Genomic DNA, 23,756 nt, shown 5'->3' with positions numbered 1-23,756 from the left:
TATTGTAAATAGAGCTGCAATGAACATTTTGGTACATGACTCTTTTTGAATTGTGGTTTTCTCAGGATATATGCCCAGTAGTGGGATTGCTGGGTCGTATGGTAGTTCTATTTTTAGTTTTTTAAGGAACCTCCATACTGTTCTCCATAGTGGCTGTATCAATTTACATTCCCACCAACAGTGCAAGAGGGTTCCCTTTTCTCCACACCCTCTCCAGCATTTGTTTGTAGATTGTTTGATGATGGCCATTCTGACTGGTGTGAGATGACGTCTCATTGTAGTTTTGATTTGCATTTCTCTAATGATTAATGATGTTGAGCATTCTTTCATGTGTTTGTTGGCAATCTGTATATCTTCTTTGGAGAAATGTCTATTTAGGTCTTCTGCCCATTTTTGGATTGGGTTGTTTGTTTTTTTAATATTGAGCTGCATGAGCTGCTTGTAAATTTTGGAGATTAATCCTTTATCAGTTGCTTCATTTGCAAATATTTTCTCCCATTCTGAGGGTTGTCTTTTGGTCTTGTTTATGGTTTCCTTTGCTGTGCAAAAGCTTTTAAGTTTCATTAGGTCCCATTTGTTTATTTTTGGTTTTATTTCCATTTCTCTAGGAGGTGGGTCAAAAAGGATCTTGCTGTGATTTATGTCATAGAGTGTTCTGCCTATGTTTTCCTCTAAGAGTTTGATAGTGTCTGGCCTTACATTTAGGTCTTTAATCCATTTTGAGTTTATGTGTGTGTATGGTGTTAGGGAGTGTTCTAATTTCATACTCTTACATGTAGCTGTCCAGTTTTCTCAGCGCCACTTTTTGAAGAGGCTGTCTTTTCTCCACTGTATATTCTTGCCTCCTTTACCAAAGATAAGGTGACCATATGTACGTGGGTTTATCTCTGGGCTTTCTATCCTGTTCCATTGATCTATATTTCTGTTTTTGAAAGGCACTAATATTTTTATGTGGTTTACATATCATCCACCTTTGATCTGCCTGAGCCTAGTTCTAATAAAATACATCAGTTGATATCCTCTATGTTCTTTCCCATTATTAGCTTGACACATGTTTATTTTGAATTTATTTAAAAGATTAGATTTTTTAACCATTTATATTTATTTATATGGAGTGAAAGAATTAATCTTTTGATTGGACCATTGTATTATAAACTATATGTGTCAGATTTCTTTTCAAACATTGTACTTTAGTACTTAATCTCTAGTCCAGTCAAACACTAAATTATAACTGAATATACCTCAGCTTTTACTTTTAAAAAGTGTTTTATAGTTTCTCTAAAGAACTGATTGTGTTTTACACTTCCAACCCAACTGCCTTTGGCTCCTGCTGGTCCCGGTTGAATTTCCAGTGTTTACTATGAATTAACGTTAGGATGAGGGGCTGCAGAATTATCTGATGATTATGGCAACCAGTTGTGCCTTCTTAGCTACCAAGAATTTCATGTAAGTCAAGAGATCTATTTCCCTCCTCTTTTATGCCTTAGTTTTCATTATGTGTGATGGTTATCCTGGTTTATAGAATTTATAACATTTGTGGTCATTGTTGATCTGTGATTATGTGAGATGGTTTAGGGCAGTGGTTGTCAAACTTTAGTTCATAGACTAGCAGGTTGTGAGCTTGTTAGAAATGCAAGCTCATGGACCCCATCCCAACCTACTGAATCATGATCTGTGAAAGTAGAGCTCAGGAAATTGATTTAACAAGCTGTCCAGGTGTTTCTTATGAGTGTTAAAATTTGAGACCCAGTGGTTTAGAGCAGGGAATGCAGACATTTTCTGTAAAGGGGTAAATAATAAATATTTTTGGCTTTGCAAAACATTCAGTCTCTGTCACAGCTATTCAACTCTTCAATTGTAGCCAATACAAATGAGTGTGGATGTTTCAATAAAACTTTACTTATAAAAACAGATAGTGCATCACTTTTGGCCCACAGGCTGTAGTTTGCTGAACCCTGGTTTAAAGTACTTGAAAATGTTCTTAAGGATTACACACATAAAGCATGTAATAAAAATCATTATTGTGCATTCTTATTAATATGTTACCATATGTGTATGTGTTATTTTCTTTCCAGATAAGTTTTAAGTCAAATTTATCACAAACCAAAGGATCTGACTGAGATATCCTGGTCCTTTAGTTTTGTTCCAGAGATTGCTTGAAATAAGGGACTTTAATTTTTTCCTTATTTTATTATCTGAGACTGAAGTCATTTGTATTATTACAAAGAGTTAATTTACAATTCTGAATAGTAACTTGACTTTGTAATGAAAAGGATGTTGTACAGTCTAACTCTCCCAAGTGGAAAAACAAATGGTTGCTGGTTTCCATTGTGTTGCTTTTTGTTTCATATCTAGAGCATTGTTTCTCAAATTGTGAGGTTGATGTCCCTTGAGAGACTGATTTCATCCAGAAAGAGCTGAGATTGATCTAGGGAAAATGGAGGCCAGAATATTGTATTTTTCTTTTTGAATTGCCTTCATTAAGGCCTAGGCAAAGCTAAGTCGTGTATTGTGTTTGGAACAGCATGTGGTTGTTCTACTTTTGAACAGTCTAAAGGGAAGTGAGCCAAAAAAAAAAAAAACTCCTTTCCTTTCCACCTGTTAATATGCACTAGTAAAATGTCTCTAATCAATTAAAAGTAAAGGGATGGAGAAAAACTGTATAAACAAACTTTAAAGAAAAATTGTTTCTCTTGGTTTTTAAACATATTCATCTGCTTTTAGATGAGTCTAGTGGATCCCTTCCTTTCCTCCTTATTCTCCACTCTTCTACCCCATACAAAAGGAAAGAAAATGTTTAGTGTGACTAACCTCTTTATTTTTCAGGGAAGACTTTCTGAAAATAGGTGTAATTATTCTGAAAGTAAGCTATCGAGTCATTTAAAATGAAATAAATATACAAAAGTATTCCAGATCAGTTGTGTGTATAGTGGCTACTGTTGGGTTTTAAGTGTAGAAACTATAAACTTACCTTCCTTTCTGACATTGTACTGCAGTAGTAGGGAAAGTACCTTGACTAATTCTGAGTCTACAGAATCAGGGTTAGACCTGTATGTGAACAGAGGACAGTATTTCTCCTGGGAGTCTCTGCTGATAGGCACAAAGTCCCTAGGGTCATTCCTTGTTATTCCACAGTCTAGGATATTATTAGTTATGCCTTCAGGAGAGCCTGTCCACAAAGAGACATGGTTCTTTTAGACCATGGGAAGACTGTTGTGTTGTGATTTTTTCCTTTCCTTGAGAATGTGGCATGTAGATAATGAAGTTTTATTAATCTAGTTTGTATATATGTATGTATTCATTCATTAATGTTTGTTGAATGTGTACCTGATGTGAATTATAGTTTTTCAAGTTACAAGTCTTCTTCAAATAAATTCGCTGCCCCTTTCTCTCTCTCTCCTCCTTCTGGGACCCTGATAATGCAAATTGTTAGTATGCTTGATGTTGTCCCAGAGGTCTCTTAAATCAAACCGTCCTCATTTTTTAAAAATTCTTTTTTCTTTTTTCTGTTCAGCTTGGGTGATTTTCACCACTCTGTATTCCAGTTCACTGATCTGATTCTCTGTATTATCTAATCTACTGTTGATTTCTTCTAGTGTATTTTTTATTTCAGTTATTGTATTCTTCAGTTCTGTTTAGTTCTTCTTTATAATTTCGAACTCTTTATTAAATTTCTCACTGTGTTCATCCATTCTTCTCCTGAGTTTGTTGAACATCTTGTGATCATTGTCTTGAACTCTTTATCTGGTAGATTGCTGATTTCCACTTTACTTAGTTCTTCTTTTGAGGTTCTGTCTTGTTCCTTCGTTTGGAACATATTCCTCTGTCTCCTCATTTTGCCAAATTCCTTGTGTTTATTTCTAGGTATTGGGTCGGTCAGTTATGTTTCCCAGTCTTGGCGAATTGGTCTTATGTAAGAGACATCCTGTGGGGCCCAGTAGAACACTCCCCTCTGGCCACCAGAGCTGTATGCTCTAGGGGTGCCCACTATGTGGGCTGTGTGGACCCTTCTGTTGTGACAGGGCTAACAACTGTGAGCACCCTGGTAGGTGGGGCTGGTCCCCAGCCCTGCTGGCTGCAAGTCCCTACCTTGTATGGTGGCTGCCAGAGGTAGTGGTACCCACTTACCGCTAATAGGCTAGAGGGAAGACTCCAAAATGGTGCTTGCCAGTACCAGTGTCCCCGTGGTAGAATGAGCTCCCCAAAATGAATGCTGCCAGTGTCTATTTCCCCAGGGGGAGTCCCGGCCTTCTGCCTCTGTGGGAGCTTTTCTAAGATCAGTAAGAGGGTCTGACCCAGTCAAATTACTGCCTCTGCATTGGGACTTGGAGTGTGTGAAGTTTTGCATGTGCCCTTTAAGAGTGAAGTGTCTGTTTCCTGCATCTCTCCAGCTCTTCTGTATGCAAGCCCTGCCAGCCTTCAAAGCTAGACATTCTAGGGGCTCATCTTCCCAGCGCGGGACCCCCAGGCTAGGGAGCCTGATGTAGGGCTCAGACCCCTGGCTCCTTGGGGAAAACCTCTGCAATTGTGATTATCCTTCCATTTATGGGTTGCCTACCCTGGGGAGGGGGTCTTGACTGTACTGTATTACTACCTCTCCTGCCTGTCTCATTGTGGTTCCTTCTTTATATTTTTAGCTGTGGAAAATCTTTTCTGCTAGTCTTCAGGTTGTGTTCATCAATAGTTGCTCTGTAAAGCTGTAATTTTGGTGTGCCTGTGGGAGGAGGTGAGCTTAGAGTCTTCCTACTCCACCATCTTGGCCACACTCTCTAAGTTACAAGTTTTAAATTAAATAATTGACTCTTCAGTGGACAGATTATTTTGCAGTACCAACCACCTACTATATATCTTTGTCTAATTTCTAAAGGAAAGGTCTTTTGGAGAAATAGTTTAAAATTTGTAGTGCTCGCTAAGAACTACTTAAAAAATAACAAGTTTTCTGTTGTGGAAATAATGCAGATTTCTGTTTTTTATTCTTGTATTGTATTCCAGGCCCTGGTTTGCATTTTTTAAAAAGAAGTTGACTTGCCTGAGATTGGTCACATTCATGATAATAAGTGGCAGAGTTTGTACCACTTGATTATACAGTAGTCCATTAACATTCTCAAAGAATTTACTCAACTCTCCTAACCACTTTGACAGTATTTGCTCTGTGAAGTGTAAACATTTAAGGACCCCTTTAGATCTTTAGTGAGTCTGTTGCCTACCTAAGGCACACCACTTTTTTTTTCAATCATTTTTTTAAACTTCTTCACTTTTTTTCAATTTTCATTACTATCACTAGAGGTTGGCTTTCTTTTTGGTGACATTTTTTTTTTTTAATTCTATTTATTTGTATTTATTTATTTATTTATTTATGGCTGTGTTGGGTCTTCGTTTCTGTGCCAGGGCTTTCTCTAGTTGCGGTGAGCGGGGGCCACTCTTCATCGCGGTGCGCGGGCCTCTCACTGTCGTGGCCTCTCTTGTTGCAGAGCACAAGCTCCAGACGCGCAGGCTCAGTAGTTGTGGCTCACGGGCCTAGTTGCTCCGTGGCATGTGGAATCTTCCCAGACCAGGGCTCGAACCCGTGTCCCCTGCATTGGCAGGCAGATTCTCAACCACTGCGCCACCAGGGAAGCCCTTGGTGACATTTTAAAGTAAGAAATAAAGCTCTTACGACTTCTTGAGAGTTACTGTGTGACACCATGAGTAGAAAGCACAAATCCTGAGATGAGAATCAGATGCTTTACGGTCACTTGGCCTTGGTCACTAGTAAAGTGGCTTCTTCCATGTACCAGGGGGATTCTGATTCATGCTTCAGAAAAGTGACAAATGTCTATATAACCTGCATCTTTATTACTAAGGGAGGCAAGGTGCAGGCAAGATACTGCCACAAGCCCAGTCTGCTTAGACTTAGCTTTATGTATTTTTTAAAATCAAAATATTTTTCTTCTTTTGATCCCTCTCTATTAGCCTTTTAACCCAGAGTTTCTCTTCAGGATCTTATAGCACCGGCAACCCCGGGTCTATACTATGGTCCCTTCCATTATCATGTCATTAGATCATGGGAAGCTAGCTGGTGTGTTTTAAGGAAAAGGTGTAGTATGACAGAAGTAGGCATTCTGAGAGTGTGAGCAGTACGCTCATGCTGCTTTCCCGTGTCTTTAAATTCTACTCCGGCCACTTGAAGAGGGAATGATATTGGCTACACCTGATGTCATAAATAGGTGACTAGAAAACACCCAGTTCATGAGAGGTCTTGGGCTGATTATCTCTAGATGTCCCATAGTTGTGTCCAGTATCTACCAGGAACCATTAGCAGAATCAAAGTGGAAGGTTCCTTTTATTTATGTAGGGTTAATCTCCTCATTGGTACATACCTATGGCCTCACCAGCTTTATGTCCTAATATGATGGGCCAGCGTGATGTCCTGTGAAATAGTGATATGGTTAGAGTCTCTGGTCAAATGAAATTGAGGCACAGAGCTGAAGAGCTGATATTACTCTAAGGCGGTGCTTCTCACACTCTGGTGTGCTTCAGAATCGTCTGAAGGGCTTGTTAAAACACAGATCACTGACACCACCTCCAGAATTCCTGAATCAGTAGATCTGGGGTGGGATGGAGAATTTACTTCTAACAAGTTTCCAGTGGGGCGTGCTGTTGCTGCTTCAGGGACCACTCTTTGAGAATGACTGCTCTAAGGCAAGTTGGGGAAGATGTGTTGCTGTCCTTGTTAGGTGAAAGTAAATTCCTTTTGGAGGAAAAAGCATTGGCCAGATTAGAGCTGCATATGTGTTGCCAAGGCTGTACTGATTTGCTATAGTAAAGAGACCACATCTGGAAAAGTACCTTAGTTAGCCATTTGATTAAGGTTGCTTAAGACAATGTATTAATAACATATCCAGTTAAAATGGACAGGTGCCACCGATTACTACCCCTGAATCTGTTTTTCATGGTGTCACTCATCTCTGAAGGCCCTGTCTACAGTATTGCTTTTGATTTTCTATCATGGTAGAGGGAGACCTCTAATGTTTTTTGTTTTGCCACCCCGACCATAAAAATGTTTATCCAGGAAGCCAATATGGTGATTGTGCTATTGTGAAATACAACTATTTGAAGTATACACACCTGGGCTTGGGAAATTACACTGGGTTGGGTTTGGGATCTGTTAGTTCGCATCCTCCTCCGGAGTTGCCCCTGTGTAATCTGAAAATGACCCCCATACACAGAGGGCAGGGAGAGACTGAAGAAGAGGCAGACCACTCCAGATTGGTAGGTGGCAGATTTAATAAGCAAGAAAACTTACTTATGAGGCTTGTCTTGGGTGGCCACAAGGTGAGTAGATCTCCGCACTCACCTGCCAGAATCTTAAAAGTTTATATAGAGGCCTTCACTGGGCTCAGTCACACATACCGTCCAGGTGATCTCAGCACCACTTTACTATCTCAAGGCTGAGGCCTTGGGCAGCTTGTAGTGCGGGGGAGGCCAGTGGAACATACCTTCCAAGGACAGGAGAGGGGATGAGGGACTTCCGTTTGCCAGGGTCCAGCTCATGGGTCGTGTCCTCTCGATTATCTCCTCCAACAGGGTCCCACCAAGCCCCTGTCAAAAGCCCAGTCTCTGAAGCTAGCACGTTGAATCTAGAATCAGTACACGCCTATCAGTATTAGCACCATCTAAAATTTTGTTCTTTCCTCTGTAATCCAGCACCCTCAAACCAATATAAATGTATAGTGTCTTACAAATAATGTATAATCCTTTTTTTCAGATTTAATTTTGACTTGACCCTCCCAGGGCATGGTGGGGTAGAACACTTCTTATAGATTGAGACATTGAAGCATGGTGGGGATGGGGTATGAGGCTATTTATTTGCTTCTTACAAAGTAAATCTTTCAGATGAGTGCCTCAACAGACCAGGGATGAGGGTCTGCTTTGAGGGCTGGGGGTTCAGAGTCCTCTGTGGGGACTCTGAACCTTGTCATGTATCCCCACTTCAGATCTTGACATCCCACTGCCTTCTTATCACAATATCACTGGATCTCCAATGTGAAAGGGAAGCAAATTTAACTGATATAATTTGGCAACCTGCAGGATCAAACTGTGCCTTTGGTTTTCAACTTCAGCCTTGAGATAGTAAAGTGGTGCTGAGACCACCTGGACGGTATGTGTGACTGAGCCCAGTGAAGGCCTCTATATAAACTTTTAAGATTCTGGCGGGCGGGTACGGAGATCTGCTCATCTCGTGGCCACCCAAGACAAGCCTCGTATTTAAGTTTTCTTGCTTATTAAATCTGCCACCTACCAATCTGGAGTGGTCTGCATATTTTAATCTTTCTGTTTCACTCCACACCTTGAGCCAAGAATTCAGGGATGCCAGTATGTCGCTCTCTTCCTAAGCCCCTAGAAGCACTCACTTCAGCCCATAGTCCTTGAATACATCATGGTCTTTATACCTTTCTCTGCTTGTCTGGCAGCAGCCACTCAGCCTTGTCTTCACTGGGCACATAATTCTAAGAAGTTATTTGAATCTAAGTGATTATAAGGACAATACAATTAGTTGTTTTTCTGCTATATACCATGGGCTGCCAGATTTCCATCTTTAAATACTGACAGAATGTTTGCTCGCTTTTGGCCCCAGTTAGTCCAGAAAACCAGTTCTAGAATTCTTCCCATTTCACCGAGGTCACTTACAACTTGTTCTTTATATAATTTTTATGCCAGTTGGTCTTCTTGGTTGCAAACAATAGAAACCAACTTTGACTAACTGAAGCAGAAAATGGGTGGATGTTGGGTAGCTTGTCGGATCAATGGAGAGGCTGGTGAACCAGGGAGAAGCAAAGGGAACCAGAACACAGCTAAGATCATGCCATAAGATCAGTCTGTCACCAGTGCCAACGCCAGTGGACACTTCCTGAACCATTGTCCCTGGACACTTATTTTGGCACTGTGGGTATTATTGATCCCACTGCAACTGCCTCAAATAATCTGACTGTTCTTTTATACAATAATCTCAATACCTGGAGCATCCAGCTGGCCAAACTTAGATTATGTGCCTATGTTTTTGTTGTCAGGTTGCACCCCTGCATCTGTCCTTAAGCTTCTATAACATCCCACCTACTTTGGGATTCCCCAGAATAGGACTGCTGGGCAGATGGATATGGAAATGTTCACTGTAAAGCTCAGTGCAAGACAGAGTTAGTTAACTAACAAGGAGAAAATTTCATTGTGGTACCTACAGTTGCTTTGAAATTTATGTCCAGCTCTGCTATTCAAGTCTTTGTTACCCTCTTCATAAACTTTCTGAGCCATAAAGTGTCCTTAGAGACCATCCAGTAGTTCATCATGTTCATTTTACTGGTGAATGCTCTGAGACTCAAAGACAGAAAATTATCTGCCAAAGGTGACACCAGCAGTTAATGACAGAGCTGGAACCAGAATTACAATGCTGGCATTATTTCCAGCAAAGGATTATATAAAATACTCCACATATTTTGGTTCTCATTGTCTATATATCATAGTTTGGCTCTGCTCTTTTTCAGAATAGAGGTATAGTTTGCCTTCTTAATTGCCCTCTTCTTCCTTGTCCTTGCTAGTACTGATAGTAACTACCACAGGATTTCTACCAGGAACTGACCATTTTCTTAAAGGTTCCTGCCTTTTATTTCTCTGAGTGTTAAAAGTGTAATCAACAGGAGTATTTTAATTATTACTTAATGCTAGAATTTCAAAAGCAGCATTGATTTTTTTATGCTGTTGTTAGTTACTGGGTGAGTTTCTGAGCCTTCTTTGAGAATAAAATTTGAAAAGGAGAAATTCTTGCGTGAGACCATGAAGGCTCTGGGTTACTGAGAGAGTTGAAGAAGGTGTGTCGTTCAGGGAGGAGAGAGGGAACGGACTGAAGAGCCTAGAAAGTTTGAATCATTGCTCAGTTCATGGGTTTACATAGCACTTACCATGCTAAATACTAGTTTAATAATCTGATATTCTGAGTATAAGATTAAGGACACAAGAAATGTCACAATGAGTCAGGTTAGTAGTCTTTCCATCTCAGTCAAGGTTTGGTTTCTGAGAATGATACCTAGGACATTTTATGGAAGAACATAAAAGATTCCTGTCAAGAATTTTATTTAAACAATTAGGGAAATATGCTCATTCTGTTTTTTCAACCATTTGGGATGAGTTCAATAACAGGCTGACTATCCATTATTTAAAGTGCTATTATTTGTTCTAAAATTACCTGTTCCAGGGAATTCCCTGGTGTCCTGTGGTTAGGACTCCAAGCTTGCACTGCATGGGGCATGGGTTCGATCCCTGGTCGGGGAACTGAGATACCGCAAGCTGCGTGGCGCGGCCAAAAAAATTTTTTTTTAGATAGATAGATAGAGAGATTGATTTTAAAAATTACCTGTTCCAGAATTACCTGCTTCAGGAGGTACATGTATCATCTGAATATGATAAACATAGTTTGAGGTTTTACTGTCTTTGATTAATGTGTCCTGTGAACATTTGTTGAGTTTTGTTTCATGTTAGAAGATTCTCAGTCCTCTTTTGATATCCTTCTTCCCCTTCATTCTTATTGGCATTCCTGCCTGTCTCATGCTTTGGGGAAGGGTAATTTTCAGGGAGAGTTGGGTGGCAACTTAGTATCAGGGTTACAGAGGACAGATCTGGAGTCATTTGGACCCAGGTTCCTATCCTGGTTGCCACTTACTACTTATGTGACCCTATGAAAGGTGCTCTTAGAGCTTCAGTTTCCTCATCTGCAAGGTGGAGATAAGAACATCCCTCTCAGGGACTTCCCTGGTGGCACAGTGGTTAAGAATCCGCCTGACAATGCAGAGGATGCGGGTTCGATCCGTGGTCCAGGAAGATCCCACATGCCGCAGAGCAACTAAGCCTGCGGGCCACAACTACTGAGCCCATGCGCTGCAACTACTGAAGCCTGTGCTCCACAAGAGAAGCCACCGCAATGAGAACCCCGAGCAAAAAGAACATCCCTCTCACAGGATTGTTGTAAAAACAACTGGTATATGAGAAAGCACAGTGCCTAGTTTATGGTAGGTGCTGAATAAATCTCATTTATTATCAGTAGCATTATCTCAGGAATAAGGGCACTTAATTCTAATTTAGGCTAGATTTGGGGATTTCAGTAACAATTTCAGTGAGGAATTGGATTTCATTTTCTCACTTGTAATCTGAGAAAATGGATTAGCTCAGTAGTTTTCAAACTGTGATCTCTGGAGGTGGTTTGAGGTCACCGGTGGGGAAGGGGAGCAGTGAGAGGTGTCTCAGAGGGAGGGCTTCCTGTTCAACCGGAGCAGCTGTGCTTTTATTTATTTAATATATTAAGCTTCTTTGTAACCTCTTAGTTAAAGAAACTGTTCCTTGGCAGAATACACACACACATTTTAAAAACAACAGGCTTAAAAGTCTACTCAGGTCCCTTCCAAGTCTAAAAAAATTTCTTTATGTCTATTAGTTTGCAACGGAGCTTGAACATTAGTGACCCACACTAGATCTGATCTGAAGACATGTTTTGTTTGCCCTGTACATTATTTTAAATGTTTACATTAAAATTTTTTTTAATTTGGAGATTTCGCATACAAATCCAGGTTCTGTTTTCTTATGAAAAATTGAAATACCTAACAGCTCTGTGCTTCCACTCTCCAATAACAGTCCGCTAGAACTGAGTAGCAGCTGCTCCCCAACTACTCCTGCTGTCTTATACCCTTCTGAATTTATCTGCCTGGCCACTGAAGGTATTTGAGTTTTCAGCATCTGATTTATCCCTGCGGATTGCATGAACAGCAACGTTATTGGATTAACCAGTGTTGGCACTCTAGAAGAATTAAACAGAGGATGTGACTTGCCATGTTTGCCCCATAAGAAAATTGTTCTAATATAGCAAAAAGTACTCGTGTTACTTTCATTTTGTCTGCCCTGGACAATAATAGTTCTTAAGTGCTGACCATCAATTTATTTATAGCTATTGTAGAATGGCTTCTGAGTTAGAAGAATTAAACAGTGTGTTTTAATTATTTCCATCATAAGATTTGATTACCAGACACTCAAAATTTGTAGGAACTAGGCTTACTTGGAACAGGAAACAAAGAGGTAAATGCTACCAGTTGCCCGTGCCTCCCTTTATTCCACCTCAGTCCGAGAGGGGGATACTCACACAAGCTGGGCTTTCTCCCCCTCCAGACAGAGAAAACTGGGAAAAGTACCCTACTGTTTGCTCTCCAACAAGCTCTTGTTAGGTGGCAAAGGTTTGGGCCTCAGCACCATTCAGATAAGCGAGATACAGTATACAACCGTGGCAGCCCTGTCTTTGCCCCCATCAGGGCAGGGTGAATTCTCCACTGGTCCAAAAGTCCTCCACAGCTCTTGTCCTCTAATTGTTGGGTGTGCCCTTTAAATGAGACTTGTTAATTGTAGTATTGTAATCACATCTCATATTTACTTATTAATCTTTTTTTTGTCTGCTTGGCCTTTCATTTACTAACAAATATGAATTGAAATTTCTGATTGTGATCATGGAATTGTCCACTTCTCCTTATAGATTTGTTGCTTTTCATTTTACATATTTTATGCTATTTTATTAGGCGTATGCAGTGCTCAGCAATGCATTTTAATGTATATCTGTTGCGGTTTATCTAGAATCTGAATGTTTTGTGGCCAGAGATATTTAATTGGTCACAGTGCTGAAAATAGAAGTCCTCATTCTCCTATTTATTTTTCAGAGAGGTCTCAGTGTTCATAGCTCACTGATGAGACCCTTCCCCTGTTTTTTTGTACAGCTGTAGATTTTCTTTTTTATTTTTAAACATTTTCTCACATTTCAGTGGTATTTGGAAAGGAAGAAGACAATATATAAGTTCAGTGCGTTGAATCAGATTTTTGAATCCAATTTTTCGTCTAACTCTACATGTTCTCTTTGGATAATTACATTCAATTATTTCAATTACTGTTTTTATAATGATGACTTCCTCATCTATATCCTTAACCTAAAGTCTCTCGCCTGCAGAGCTCTATTTGTTTAACTTCCTGTTAGTAGACATCCACACTCACATGTCCCACAGGCACTTCATACTGTCCATCAACGGGTGAATGGATAAACAAATTATGGCATAGCCATACAATAGAGTACCACTCAGCAATTAAAAAGAATGAAGTATTGATACACAGAACAACAGGATGAATCTCAAAATGATGCTGAGTGAAAGAAGCCAGACAGAAAAGAAAATATACTGTATAAATTCATGAAAAATTCTAGAAAATACCACTCTTTAGTGACAGAAAACAGAGCAATGGTTGCCAGGGAAGGTTACAGGTGGGGGAAGAGGGTGTTGATGAGAGGGGAGATAAGAGGAGGGATTACCAAGAGGCAAGAGGAAACTTCTGGTAGTGATGGATGAATTTGTTACCTTGATTATGGTAATGGTTTCAAAACCCGTCAATGTGCGCACTTTATACATGTTCAGTTTATCATACATCGATTGTACCTGAATAAAGCTGGGAAAAAACCCTCATTATTAAAGACTTTTAACAGAAAAACAATAATCCCTGTCCACTGTTCTCTATCCCCACCCAGTCCTCCTCCCCAGTGGCAGCCACTTTGAACTCTTTTAGGTGTTCCTCTGCTACATAGGCCATATTCTACCTAATATGCTTAGTGTGTTATTTGGATTCATCAATTTAGAACTTCAGGCAGTAGACTTTTAGTCTTTCCTTCATTATGGTAGTTGATAATATATTTATCTTACTTTACCACTTTTACTTCTCCTCTCAACCTCCTAATACAATTTTTTTTTCACTGCTGAATCAAGTAGTATACTTTGATTGCATTTATTTCCCATAACCCCCCCCCCACGTAGTTAATACAGCAACTGCATTTTTCCCCATTTGCTTTGTTTTCTGTGTACCTATGGTTAATTTTTTTTTTTAGATGTCCCAGCAGACCTGTTAGACATATAGCAGTAATTATCTCAGATGCTCAGAATATCATATAATCTGTCAGTTCCAATCCTCCACTCCCATCCCCTTGGACAGACCTACTAGAGAATGGACTTGAGGATATGGGGAGGGGGAAGGGTAAGCTGTGACAAAGTGAGAGAGTGGCATGGACATATATACACTCCCAAACGTAAAATAGATAGCTAGTGGGAAGCAGCCGCATAGCACAGGGAGATCAGCTCGGTGCTTTGTGACCACCTAGAGGGGTGGGATAGGGAGGGTGGGAGGGAGGGAGACTCAAGAGGGAAGAGATATGGGAACATATGTATATGTATAACTGATTCACTTTGTTATAAAGCAGAAACTAACACACCATTGTAAAGCAATTATACTCCAATAAAGATGTTAAAAAAAAAAAAAGGAAGAGCAGAATTGGAGAAAGTGGGTAAAGACAACTGTTTTCAGGGTTTTTTCTATAAAGAGGAAGAGAAAAATGAAATAATAGCTGGGTGGGGGTGGGAATGTGGAGTCAAGGAAAGTTGTTTTTTTTTTTTAAATTTTTTGCTGCATTGGGTCTTTGTTGCTGCACGCAGGCTTTCTCTAGTTGCGGCGAGCAGGGGTTACTGTTCGTTGTGGTGCGCGGGCTTCTCATTGCGGTGGCTTCTCTTGTTATGGAGCATGGGCTCTAGGCTCACGGGCTTCGGTAGTTGTGGAACGCAGGCTCAGTAGTTGTGGCTCTAGAGCATGGGCTCTAGAGCGCAGGCTCAGTAGTTGTGGTGCACAGGCTTAGCTGCTCCACGGCATGTGGGATCTTCCCAGACCAGGGATCGAACCCGTGTCCCCTGCATTGGCAGGCGAATTCTTAATAATGCGCCACCAGGGAAGCCCAAGGAAAGATTTTTTTTTATGGTGAGAGATAATAGAATAAGTTTGTATGATGGGGGAATCACTGTAACACAGAGGGGGAAATTACTGCAAGAATAGGAGACAGGACAGTTACCAGAGCAAAGTCCTTGACTAGACAAGTGGGAAGAGATCCAGTGTACAAATGGAAGACTTAGTTGGTTAGGAGTTCAAGTTGTTCAACCGTTGAAATAGTGAAGGCAGAGAATGTGGATAAGCTGCAGTTAGGTTTGGTACCTTTTGTGAGAGAATAAGGAAGTTGTCTTTTGGTTATTTCTGATTTCTCAGTGAACTAGGAACAGAATCATCAACTGAGAGGATGGGGTGTGGAACTGGAGGTTTGAAAAAAGAGGAGAATGTGAGAGAGATCTCTGTAAAAGAGAGTTCATTGACTGATGTTTTAGCCCAGAAATGTTTTAGTAGCAGAATTGCAGTGTGCTGCCAACCTTTTCAGTGTGGAAACTGGTATCCTTCTGTTCTGAGAAATGTTCTTAATGTCTTCTTTGATTATCACCCCAACTCGCATTTTCCTTGTTTCTTTCTGGAAGTCCTTTAGTCAGGAGTTGGACACTTGGAGTGATCCTCCTATTGTCCATCTCTTCCTTCAGCTTTATCTTCTAATCCTTCTATAGAGTTTTTAATTTCAGCTATCTTATTATTTTTAAATTTTCCATATCATCTTATTCTTTTTTAATGGAAGCGATAGCTTCTCACTTAAGTTATTCAGGGTTTTGTTTGTTTGGTGATTTGTTTTCTTCTGTTCCCTGCATAGTCTCTATTTCCTCCAAATTTCCTTTTATCTGCTTGCTTGTTTTGGTCTCTGTCTTTCGTGATGCTTTCTTCAAATGCCTGATGATCCTTGGCTGCCCGTTCATGTTTGTAGGGCCCTGAAAAGCTCTGTGTGCATGAATAGGACTGGTCACCGGTGGGCTTCTTGGTAAGGTGAGCTTGAGGTCAACTAGCTTTTTCATTGTCAATGTGTAGAGAGAAGTCTTTTCTCCAAGACTGTTGGGTTTTTTCAAAGATTGGGGATGGTAGGTGTATGCCTGTTTGCCAGTCTTTTGGGAACAGAGCAGGAAAAGAAGGTGAGGGCTTCCTGTTTCTGTAGGTAGACTCTTACTCAGTCCCCCTTTCGTCACTGTGGATTGTACTTCTGCCCTGCTCTGTGCCTGATAGCCAAGTGCAGAACGTCTCTAGTGCCATCTCTTCTGGAAACAACTCTGGTAGAATGCGGTGGTCATCTGGCTGCCTGGGTGGGGATGGGGGGTGACATAGTGAGGAAGTAATTTGTAAACATTCCTCCAATTTTAGCCTTTTATGCAACTTGGTGCTTCAAAGAACTGAGACTCTCAGATTCTTTAGGACAAATCAGCTCATTCTCATGTGAATCCCTCCACTCCAGCTTTGTCCCGTTAAGTGACTTATCACTCCTCTAATAGCTTTCTGTTGCTCAGAGTTTGGGGCTTTGTTTTTTGTTGTTTTTGTTTCATTTTTGTTCTTTGGAAAACTCAGATATGCTAATGTAGTTTATCTTGTTCACTTACTAATAGATTAGTACCTTTTTTTTTCTTTATTGTCATGTTACTAAGGAAGCAAGGAGGAGGGAAAGGAGATAAACATATGTGCTCAATCTACCATGTTTTTCCAGAACCTGTCCACACTCTCTAAAGGGTAATCACAATAACTAATATTTTTTGAGTACTTACCTGTATGCCAGACACTGTTACAAATGCTTTACATTTATTAACTTAGTATTCATAATGATTTTATGAGACAGGTACTGTTATTATTGCCAGTTTACAGATGAAGAAACTAAGGCACAGAGAATTTAAGTAACTTGCCAAAGTTATAAAACTAGTAAATGTGGAGCTAGCATTCAAACTTAGCTGTCAGACTGTAGAGACACGTCCTGCTTACAACTCTCCCATAGTATCCCACTCCTTATTTTTAAATCCAAGCAATTTAGCATGTCATCCATGCTCTCCACGATCAGGTCCAGAGAACCTCTCCAGTCTCATCTCTCTCTACTCTGTCCTTGACTTCACCTCTTTGACCTTATCTTGTAGTCATACTGGACTTCTTGCCCTGAATACTCCATGTTCTTGTGATCCTCGTGCCTTTTTTCATGCTGTTTCCTCCACCCCAAACATTCCTTTATTCTCTAGAATGTGCAGTGAAGCGTTAAGGTATTTCAGCATATACTTACAAATTAAATATTTGTATGATCTATTTCATCTAGCAATCAAATCATACTTTTGATTTGTTTTGATTTAGCATGTCTTCTTGAAAAATGCATAGTTGAATAAAATAATATTTCACTGTGTTTTAAGGGTTCTTATGTCTAACTAAACAAAATTATCTCCTCAAATTTGATTATATTGAGAGTGAGATTTAAAGATTCTTTTGGAGACTAAGTGAAAAAGTATATACTAAAAAATTCATTTGTTATATTAAAATGTTTTCTAACCTTATCTTACTGTTTTTCTTAATAGCTTTTTCTTCCTCTTGCAAATCTGGAATGTTCACCAAATGTTGAAACTTTCCTTTGCAAAGCTTTCGTACCAACCTGCACAGAGCAAATTGATGTGGTTCCACCCTGTCGTAAATTTTGTGAGAAAGTGTATTCTGACTGCAAAAAATTAATGGACACTTTTGGGATCCGATGGCCTGAGGAACTTGAATGTGACAGGTAAATTATGTTTTCAGCTGAAAGCTACTGATGATATTTCAATATTGGTATTAATTTTCCAGAATATTAGTGACAGGCTTTCATTATTTAAGTCAACAGCTGTTTACTGCACACTTAATATATGTTAGGCACTTACTATATATCAACACTGTAAACAGTGGTGACCAAAACCAGACTTGGTTCTTGTTTTCAGGGAACTTACAGTGGGGTGGGAGGAACAGAGAGTAATCAAATAATCATAAAAATAAATGCAAAATTACAACTGTGTTAATACAACAAATGAGGGTGCATAGTTCTATGAGAATGTGTGATGGTGCCTTTGCCCTAAACTGGGGAGAAATGGGCCTTATTATCAATTCATGGACCTTTTTGCATCTGTCTTGATTAATTACTTTTATCTCCTATTCTCTAGACGTTGGGAGCTTGTAATTTGAAATATTCTACTAACATAATGACACCTCATATAATAAATCTGGGAAGGAAGGTGGCTCTCTTTTTGTTTCTTTATCTGTAGACTGAAGAAACTACAGACCCTTGTGGAACTCATACATTTCTGGTAGATACATAATCACTTTCCAGAACAACTTAATACATAGTAAAGGTGAAGATGCTCATGCCATACATCTTAGGAGATCCCCTTCTATAGAAACTTTTTCACAAACAAGGAATCATATGCAAGAATACTTATTGTAGCATTATTCGTAATTTTTTTTAAATGAGAAAAAGTCTGAAAGTCCACTGTAAGAATGATAAGTAAATTGTGATGTACTTACACACTAGAATACTGCTATACAGTTATAAGATGAATGCAGTTGACCCACATCTGTCAATATGGATAAATCTAAAAATTATAGCATAAGTAAAAAAAAAGTATGATGTATATGGCACAATGTCATTTATATAAAGTTCAAAACCTGTAAAATAATACTATATAACATTGTAGTTGGAAAATAACATAGTAAAATATTTAAAAATGCATGAGGAGAAATAAAAACTGAACTTGTAGTGAATATTTTGGAAGAGAGAGAAAAGAGAATAGGACCAGAAAGGGGTCCAAACTGTATCTGTAATGTTATATTGCTTTATTTAAAAAGATATAAAACAAAACTGACATACCACCTTTTGAAACAGCTTGTAGATACATCTGTGTTGTTTTTATGGGCATATGTTTTATTATTTTCTATTCTTATCTAAAGCATATTTCAAACGCTTTCTCCTTAAAAACCTCCACTAATTTCTAAACTATGTAGATCCTCCAAAATAATTCTGGTGTGTGGAGACAACTCAGTGATAAAGTTCTGCCCAAAACAGCAATATCCCTTTCTATCACTCCGGTCTGCCCATAAACAAGGGAGGCAAACAGCCACACTGCAACAAAATAGTGATGTGAGTTAAGCTCGTCCTCAGCCTTCCTCTTCTTGCCCTTCTTTATGAACTTAGATATCACTTGAACTCTATCCTCTCCATCCGGGAAATGATCTCATTTCAGTCATTTTAGTTGTCATCACCTTACTATGAGGCTGATCTACTTTGCTCATGGACGCTAGAAAATAAAAATTAATTTCCCCAAGACATATTTCAAATGCTTTAACAGACAAGCCAGCATTTTTTTGTCTAGAGAATACCAATCAAGATAAATTCTTTCTTAAGTACTTAGTCTTGAAACCAGAAATTATTTAACAATTATGAATTGATTGTTTTTTGAGTAAGGGAGTTTTCATGTTCACTTGCTTGATAATATATTTGTTAGTGTGTTGGGGCCTCATTAACATCTACAAGTTTTTAGTCAACTTCAAAACTTTTTCCCCAGCTCTAAAGCTGTAATCTGTTTAAGCTCGTATGTCTTCCCATCAGTTATGAATGCATAAGGAAATATTTTATAGTTGGAAAGCAGAGTATTAAAATAGTCACTCAAAAATGTCGACTTCATGTATTATTTTTTAAAATCTTTACAGATTACAGTACTGTGACGAGTCTGTTCCTGTAACTTTTGATCAACACACAGAGTTTCTCAGTCCTCACAAGAAAACAGAACAAGTCCAAAGAGACATTGGATTTTGGTGTCCAAGGCATCTTAAGACTTCTGGGGGACAAGGCTATAAGTTTCTGGGAATTGACCAGTGTGCACCTCCATGCCCCAACATGTATTTTAAAAGTGATGAGCTAGAGTTTGCAAAAAGTTTTATTGGAATAGTTTCAATATTTTGTCTTTGTGCAACTCTGTTTACATTCCTTACTTTTTTAATTGATGTTAGAAGGTTCAGATACCCTGAGAGACCAATTATATATTACTCTGTCTGTTACAGCATTGTATCTCTTATGTACTTCATTGGATTCTTGCTAGGCAATAGCACAGCCTGCAATAAGGCAGATGAGAAACTAGAACTTGGTGACACAGTTGTTCTAGGCTCTCAAAATAAGGCTTGCACCGTTTTGTTTATGTTTTTGTATTTTTTCACAATGGCTGGCACTGTGTGGTGGGTGATTCTTACCATTACTTGGTTCTTAGCTGCTGGGAGAAAATGGAGTTGTGAAGCCATTGAACAAAAAGCAGTGTGGTTTCATGCTGTTGCATGGGGAATACCAGGTTTTCTGACCATTATGCTTCTTGCTATGAACAAAGTTGAAGGGGACAATATTAGTGGAGTTTGCTTTGTCGGCCTTTATGACCTGGATGCCTCTCGCTACTTTGTACTCTTGCCACTGTGCCTTTGTGTGTTTGTCGGGCTCTCTCTTCTTTTAGCTGGCATTATTTCCTTAAATCATGTTCGACAAGTTATACAACATGATGGCCGGAACCAAGAGAAACTAAAGAAATTTATGATTCGAATTGGAGTCTTCAGTGGCCTGTATCTTGTGCCATTAGTGACACTTCTTGGATGTTACGTCTATGAGCAAGTGAACAGGATAACCTGGGAGATAACTTGGGTCTCTGACCATTGTCGTCAGTACCACATCCCATGTCCTTACCAGGTAAAAACCTATCATTTGTGTTATTTCACTATTTAATTTTAACATGGAAAATGTTCCCTGGAAATATCTTTGAATTAGTCATGACCATAAAATTAGATTTCAGGTGAGAAAATCCAATAGACAGAGGGAGTTGTTCCCTACGCCTCAGTTGAAACTAGGGTGAGTGTCCCAAAAGTTCTTTCCTGAAGTTTTAGCTTCAGTTACAATAGTAAAGTGCCTCCTTTAGCTATTCTTTTAAAAATTAAATTGGCTTGCAAAGGCAGATGAATAGTACTACAGAACAGAATCAGAAGAACAGGTCTTGTCATAGGGAGAAAAAGAGAAGTAACTTGCAGGACTTCCCTGGTGGTACAGTGGTTAGGACTCGGCGCTTCCACTGCAGGGGGCCAGGGTCCAATCCCTGATTGGGGAACTAAGATTCTGCAAGCCGAACGGAGCAGCCAAAAAAAAAAAAAAAGAGAGAGAGAAGTAGTTGTTTTTAATTCTTCAGTTGGTTGGGGAAACCCTTATTTGGGTTTATAATAAAATGGTATATATCATCTTATACTTTGCTTGTATATGCTTATAAAAACAGAATTTATGCCGAAACCACCCTGTCATTTCTTATGACAAAGCACACAATTAAAACAAAATATGTTTCATATGTTTCTGATGCTTCTGGTTGGATTAAAGTGTGATTTTAAGATTTAAAAAAAATATCTGAAAATAGAAAATCTCTTAAAGCATTTTAGTTGAGTTTTTTAAAATAGAAACTTTGTTTTTAATAGATTTTATACATTTTCTTGAATATTTATATATGGTATTAACTAATTATATTGAGTGTGAGTGCTGTCATCACAGTGTATCAGATCAAGCAATGTGTGGGCTGAATTATTTTACATAATTTATATTCTAGAAAATTACTGCACTGTAACACAGTGAAATCTATTTTACATACTGATATGTGGGGATAATGGTTTTACCTGCCTTACATCCTGTCCATAGTGTGTTATCCATTGTCTGTTTTTACTATATGATTAATAAGTGAGCTCTCTTAAAGTGATACTGCTGTATTAAATGTCTCCTAGATTCCTCAGTATTTTTGGCAAACTAGGGGGGGAAGGCAACTGTTACATACTACTCAAAAGTTTAAGATATATGATTTTTTATTTTTTATTTTATTTTTTTAATTAATTTATTTTTATTTTTGGCTGTGTTGGGTCTTCGTTTCTGTGCGAGGGCTTTCTCTAGTTGCGGCAAGCGAGGGCCACTCTTCATCGCGGTGCGCGGACCTCTCACTATCACGGCCTCTCTTGTTGTGGAGCACAGGCTCCAGACGCGCAGGCTCAGTAGTTGTGGCTCACGGGCCTAGTTGCTCCGTGGCATGTGGGATCTTCCCAGACCAGGGCTCGAACCCGTGTCCCCTGCATTGGCAGGCAGATTCTCAACCACTGTGCCACCTGGGAAGCCCAAGATATATGATTTTTTAAGATTACGTTTCATGTAAAGAAAGAAACGATATTAGAAGATAAAGTGAGAAAATTCTAATCTTATAGTGGGGAAGGACTTTATGATATAAAATCCAGGAGCTATAAAAGAAAAGATTGCTAAATTTGACTAAGGAAAAAACTTTTTTCAGATTCTGCATGGCAAAAAAACCCACCATAATCAAAGTCAGGAGACCAACTGGGAAAATTTATTCACACATCACATCATAATTGAAGGGCTAATTTCCTTATTTATAAAGAGTTCCTATAGATCAATAAGAAAAAAACCAACAATCTGATATAAAAATGAGAAAAGAATGTATAGAGGGGTCACAAAAAAGGAAAATAAAAAAGCTGTTCTTAAACATATGAAAAATGTTATAAGGCAGATGCAAATTAAAGTTATAATAAAATTATATTTCTGCTTATGACAGGTTTTATAACCACTGCATTGATGAAACTGGCAAAATACACGTTCTAGACTTTGCTGTTCAATTAGTTCAACGTTCTGTGGAAAGCATTTTGATAATATCTGGCATTTAAAATGCTCATACTCTTTGATCCTGTCCTTCTGGGAATTTATCGACAGCTCTGTTCACAAATGTGAGAAATTATATACATACAAAGATAGTCACTGCAACATTATTTGCAATGGCAATAGGTTGGAAATAACCTGAATATCTATTAGTAGGGACAGCTGAATAAATTATAGTTCATCCACACAATGGAACAGCCTTTAAAAAGAATGAAGTGCTCTAGAATGGTCTCCAAGAAATATTACTAAGTGAAAAAAGCAAGATATAATGCATAATGTATAGTATTTTGATACTTGTAACATTTAAAAAATATTTGAAAGTTTATGCTTGAAAGAAAAGTATGATTTAATTTTTAGAAAATTTCCACATTTTTACATTTTACTGATAACTTATTTTGCTCTAAGTTTTTGTAACAAAACATCAACAATGCATAAAGACTCTAAAATAGTATGTTGTTACAATGAGTTTAAATGTATTTTTTTATAGATTATTGTGAAGGAAAAGATAAATATTGAGAGGCAGATATTTTGGCAATTATAAGAAGCTGCTGTACTTATAGGAAAAAAAAATGCCAGATATCAAGCCAAGATGTAAGACGTCCTTCCTAAATATATTTAATAAGTATTTTTCCCTTTCTAGCTATATATTTTGATAAAAGTTCTTTGTTCAGAACTTCTATATTACACTTAAAGCACTTTTCATATTATGTTATATCAAACACTTCATAATAAAACAAACTGATTTATACTTTTTGTTCAAGTTTTGCATTGACTGTATAGACTTTTTTCCACTTTAAATGTATCACTAAAATTCTTATTCATTACTTTTTTGTAGGCAAAAACAGAAACTCGACCAGAGTTGGCTTTATTTATGATAAAATATCTGATGACATTAATTGTTGGCATCTCTGCTGTCTTCTGGGTTGGAAGCAAAAAGACATGCACAGAATGGGCTGGGTTTTTTAAACGAAGTCGCAAGAAAGAGTAAGAATCTATTGAATTATCTGACATTGTTTTAAAATAAATAGATCAAATACCAAATCATTGTACTGGAGTTTCATTATGTCAACTGTTGTTTCAAGTTGAAATCTTTTTCATGGAGAGATATGCTTTATTTTAGCATTTGTTATGATAGTCTTTGACATGTACTATTCTATTGAAATATGAATGAAAAGTTTGTAAAAAGTGCATTTTCTTTCCATGGCTTAGAATATATCCAGTATTATTACTGCTATCTTTAAGTTCATTGTTTTGG

At 38.5% G+C, this 23,756-nt stretch overlaps 1 protein-coding gene across 1 annotated transcript in view; it reads left to right on the top strand.

Moving 5' to 3' along the window:
• The window catches only part of FZD6 (frizzled class receptor 6), a 36,052-nt gene that overhangs the window by 5,233 nt on the left and 7,063 nt on the right, over nucleotides 1-23,756 (top strand). Inside the window, exons 3-5 of the mRNA XM_059901971.1 lie at nucleotides 17,331-17,527; nucleotides 19,483-20,500; nucleotides 23,337-23,485. Of these exons, the coding sequence (XP_059757954.1) occupies nucleotides 17,331-17,527; nucleotides 19,483-20,500; nucleotides 23,337-23,485 (1,364 nt within the window). The remainder of the gene's footprint in view (nucleotides 1-17,330; nucleotides 17,528-19,482; nucleotides 20,501-23,336; nucleotides 23,486-23,756) is intronic.

The sequence above is a fragment of the Balaenoptera ricei genome, chromosome 17 (genome assembly GCF_028023285.1).
Source record: "Balaenoptera ricei isolate mBalRic1 chromosome 17, mBalRic1.hap2, whole genome shotgun sequence".
Taxonomy (NCBI): domain Eukaryota; kingdom Metazoa; phylum Chordata; class Mammalia; order Artiodactyla; family Balaenopteridae; genus Balaenoptera; species Balaenoptera ricei.
Note: the sequence above shows the minus strand (reverse complement) of the source record. Positions and strands in the feature narration are given on the sequence as shown.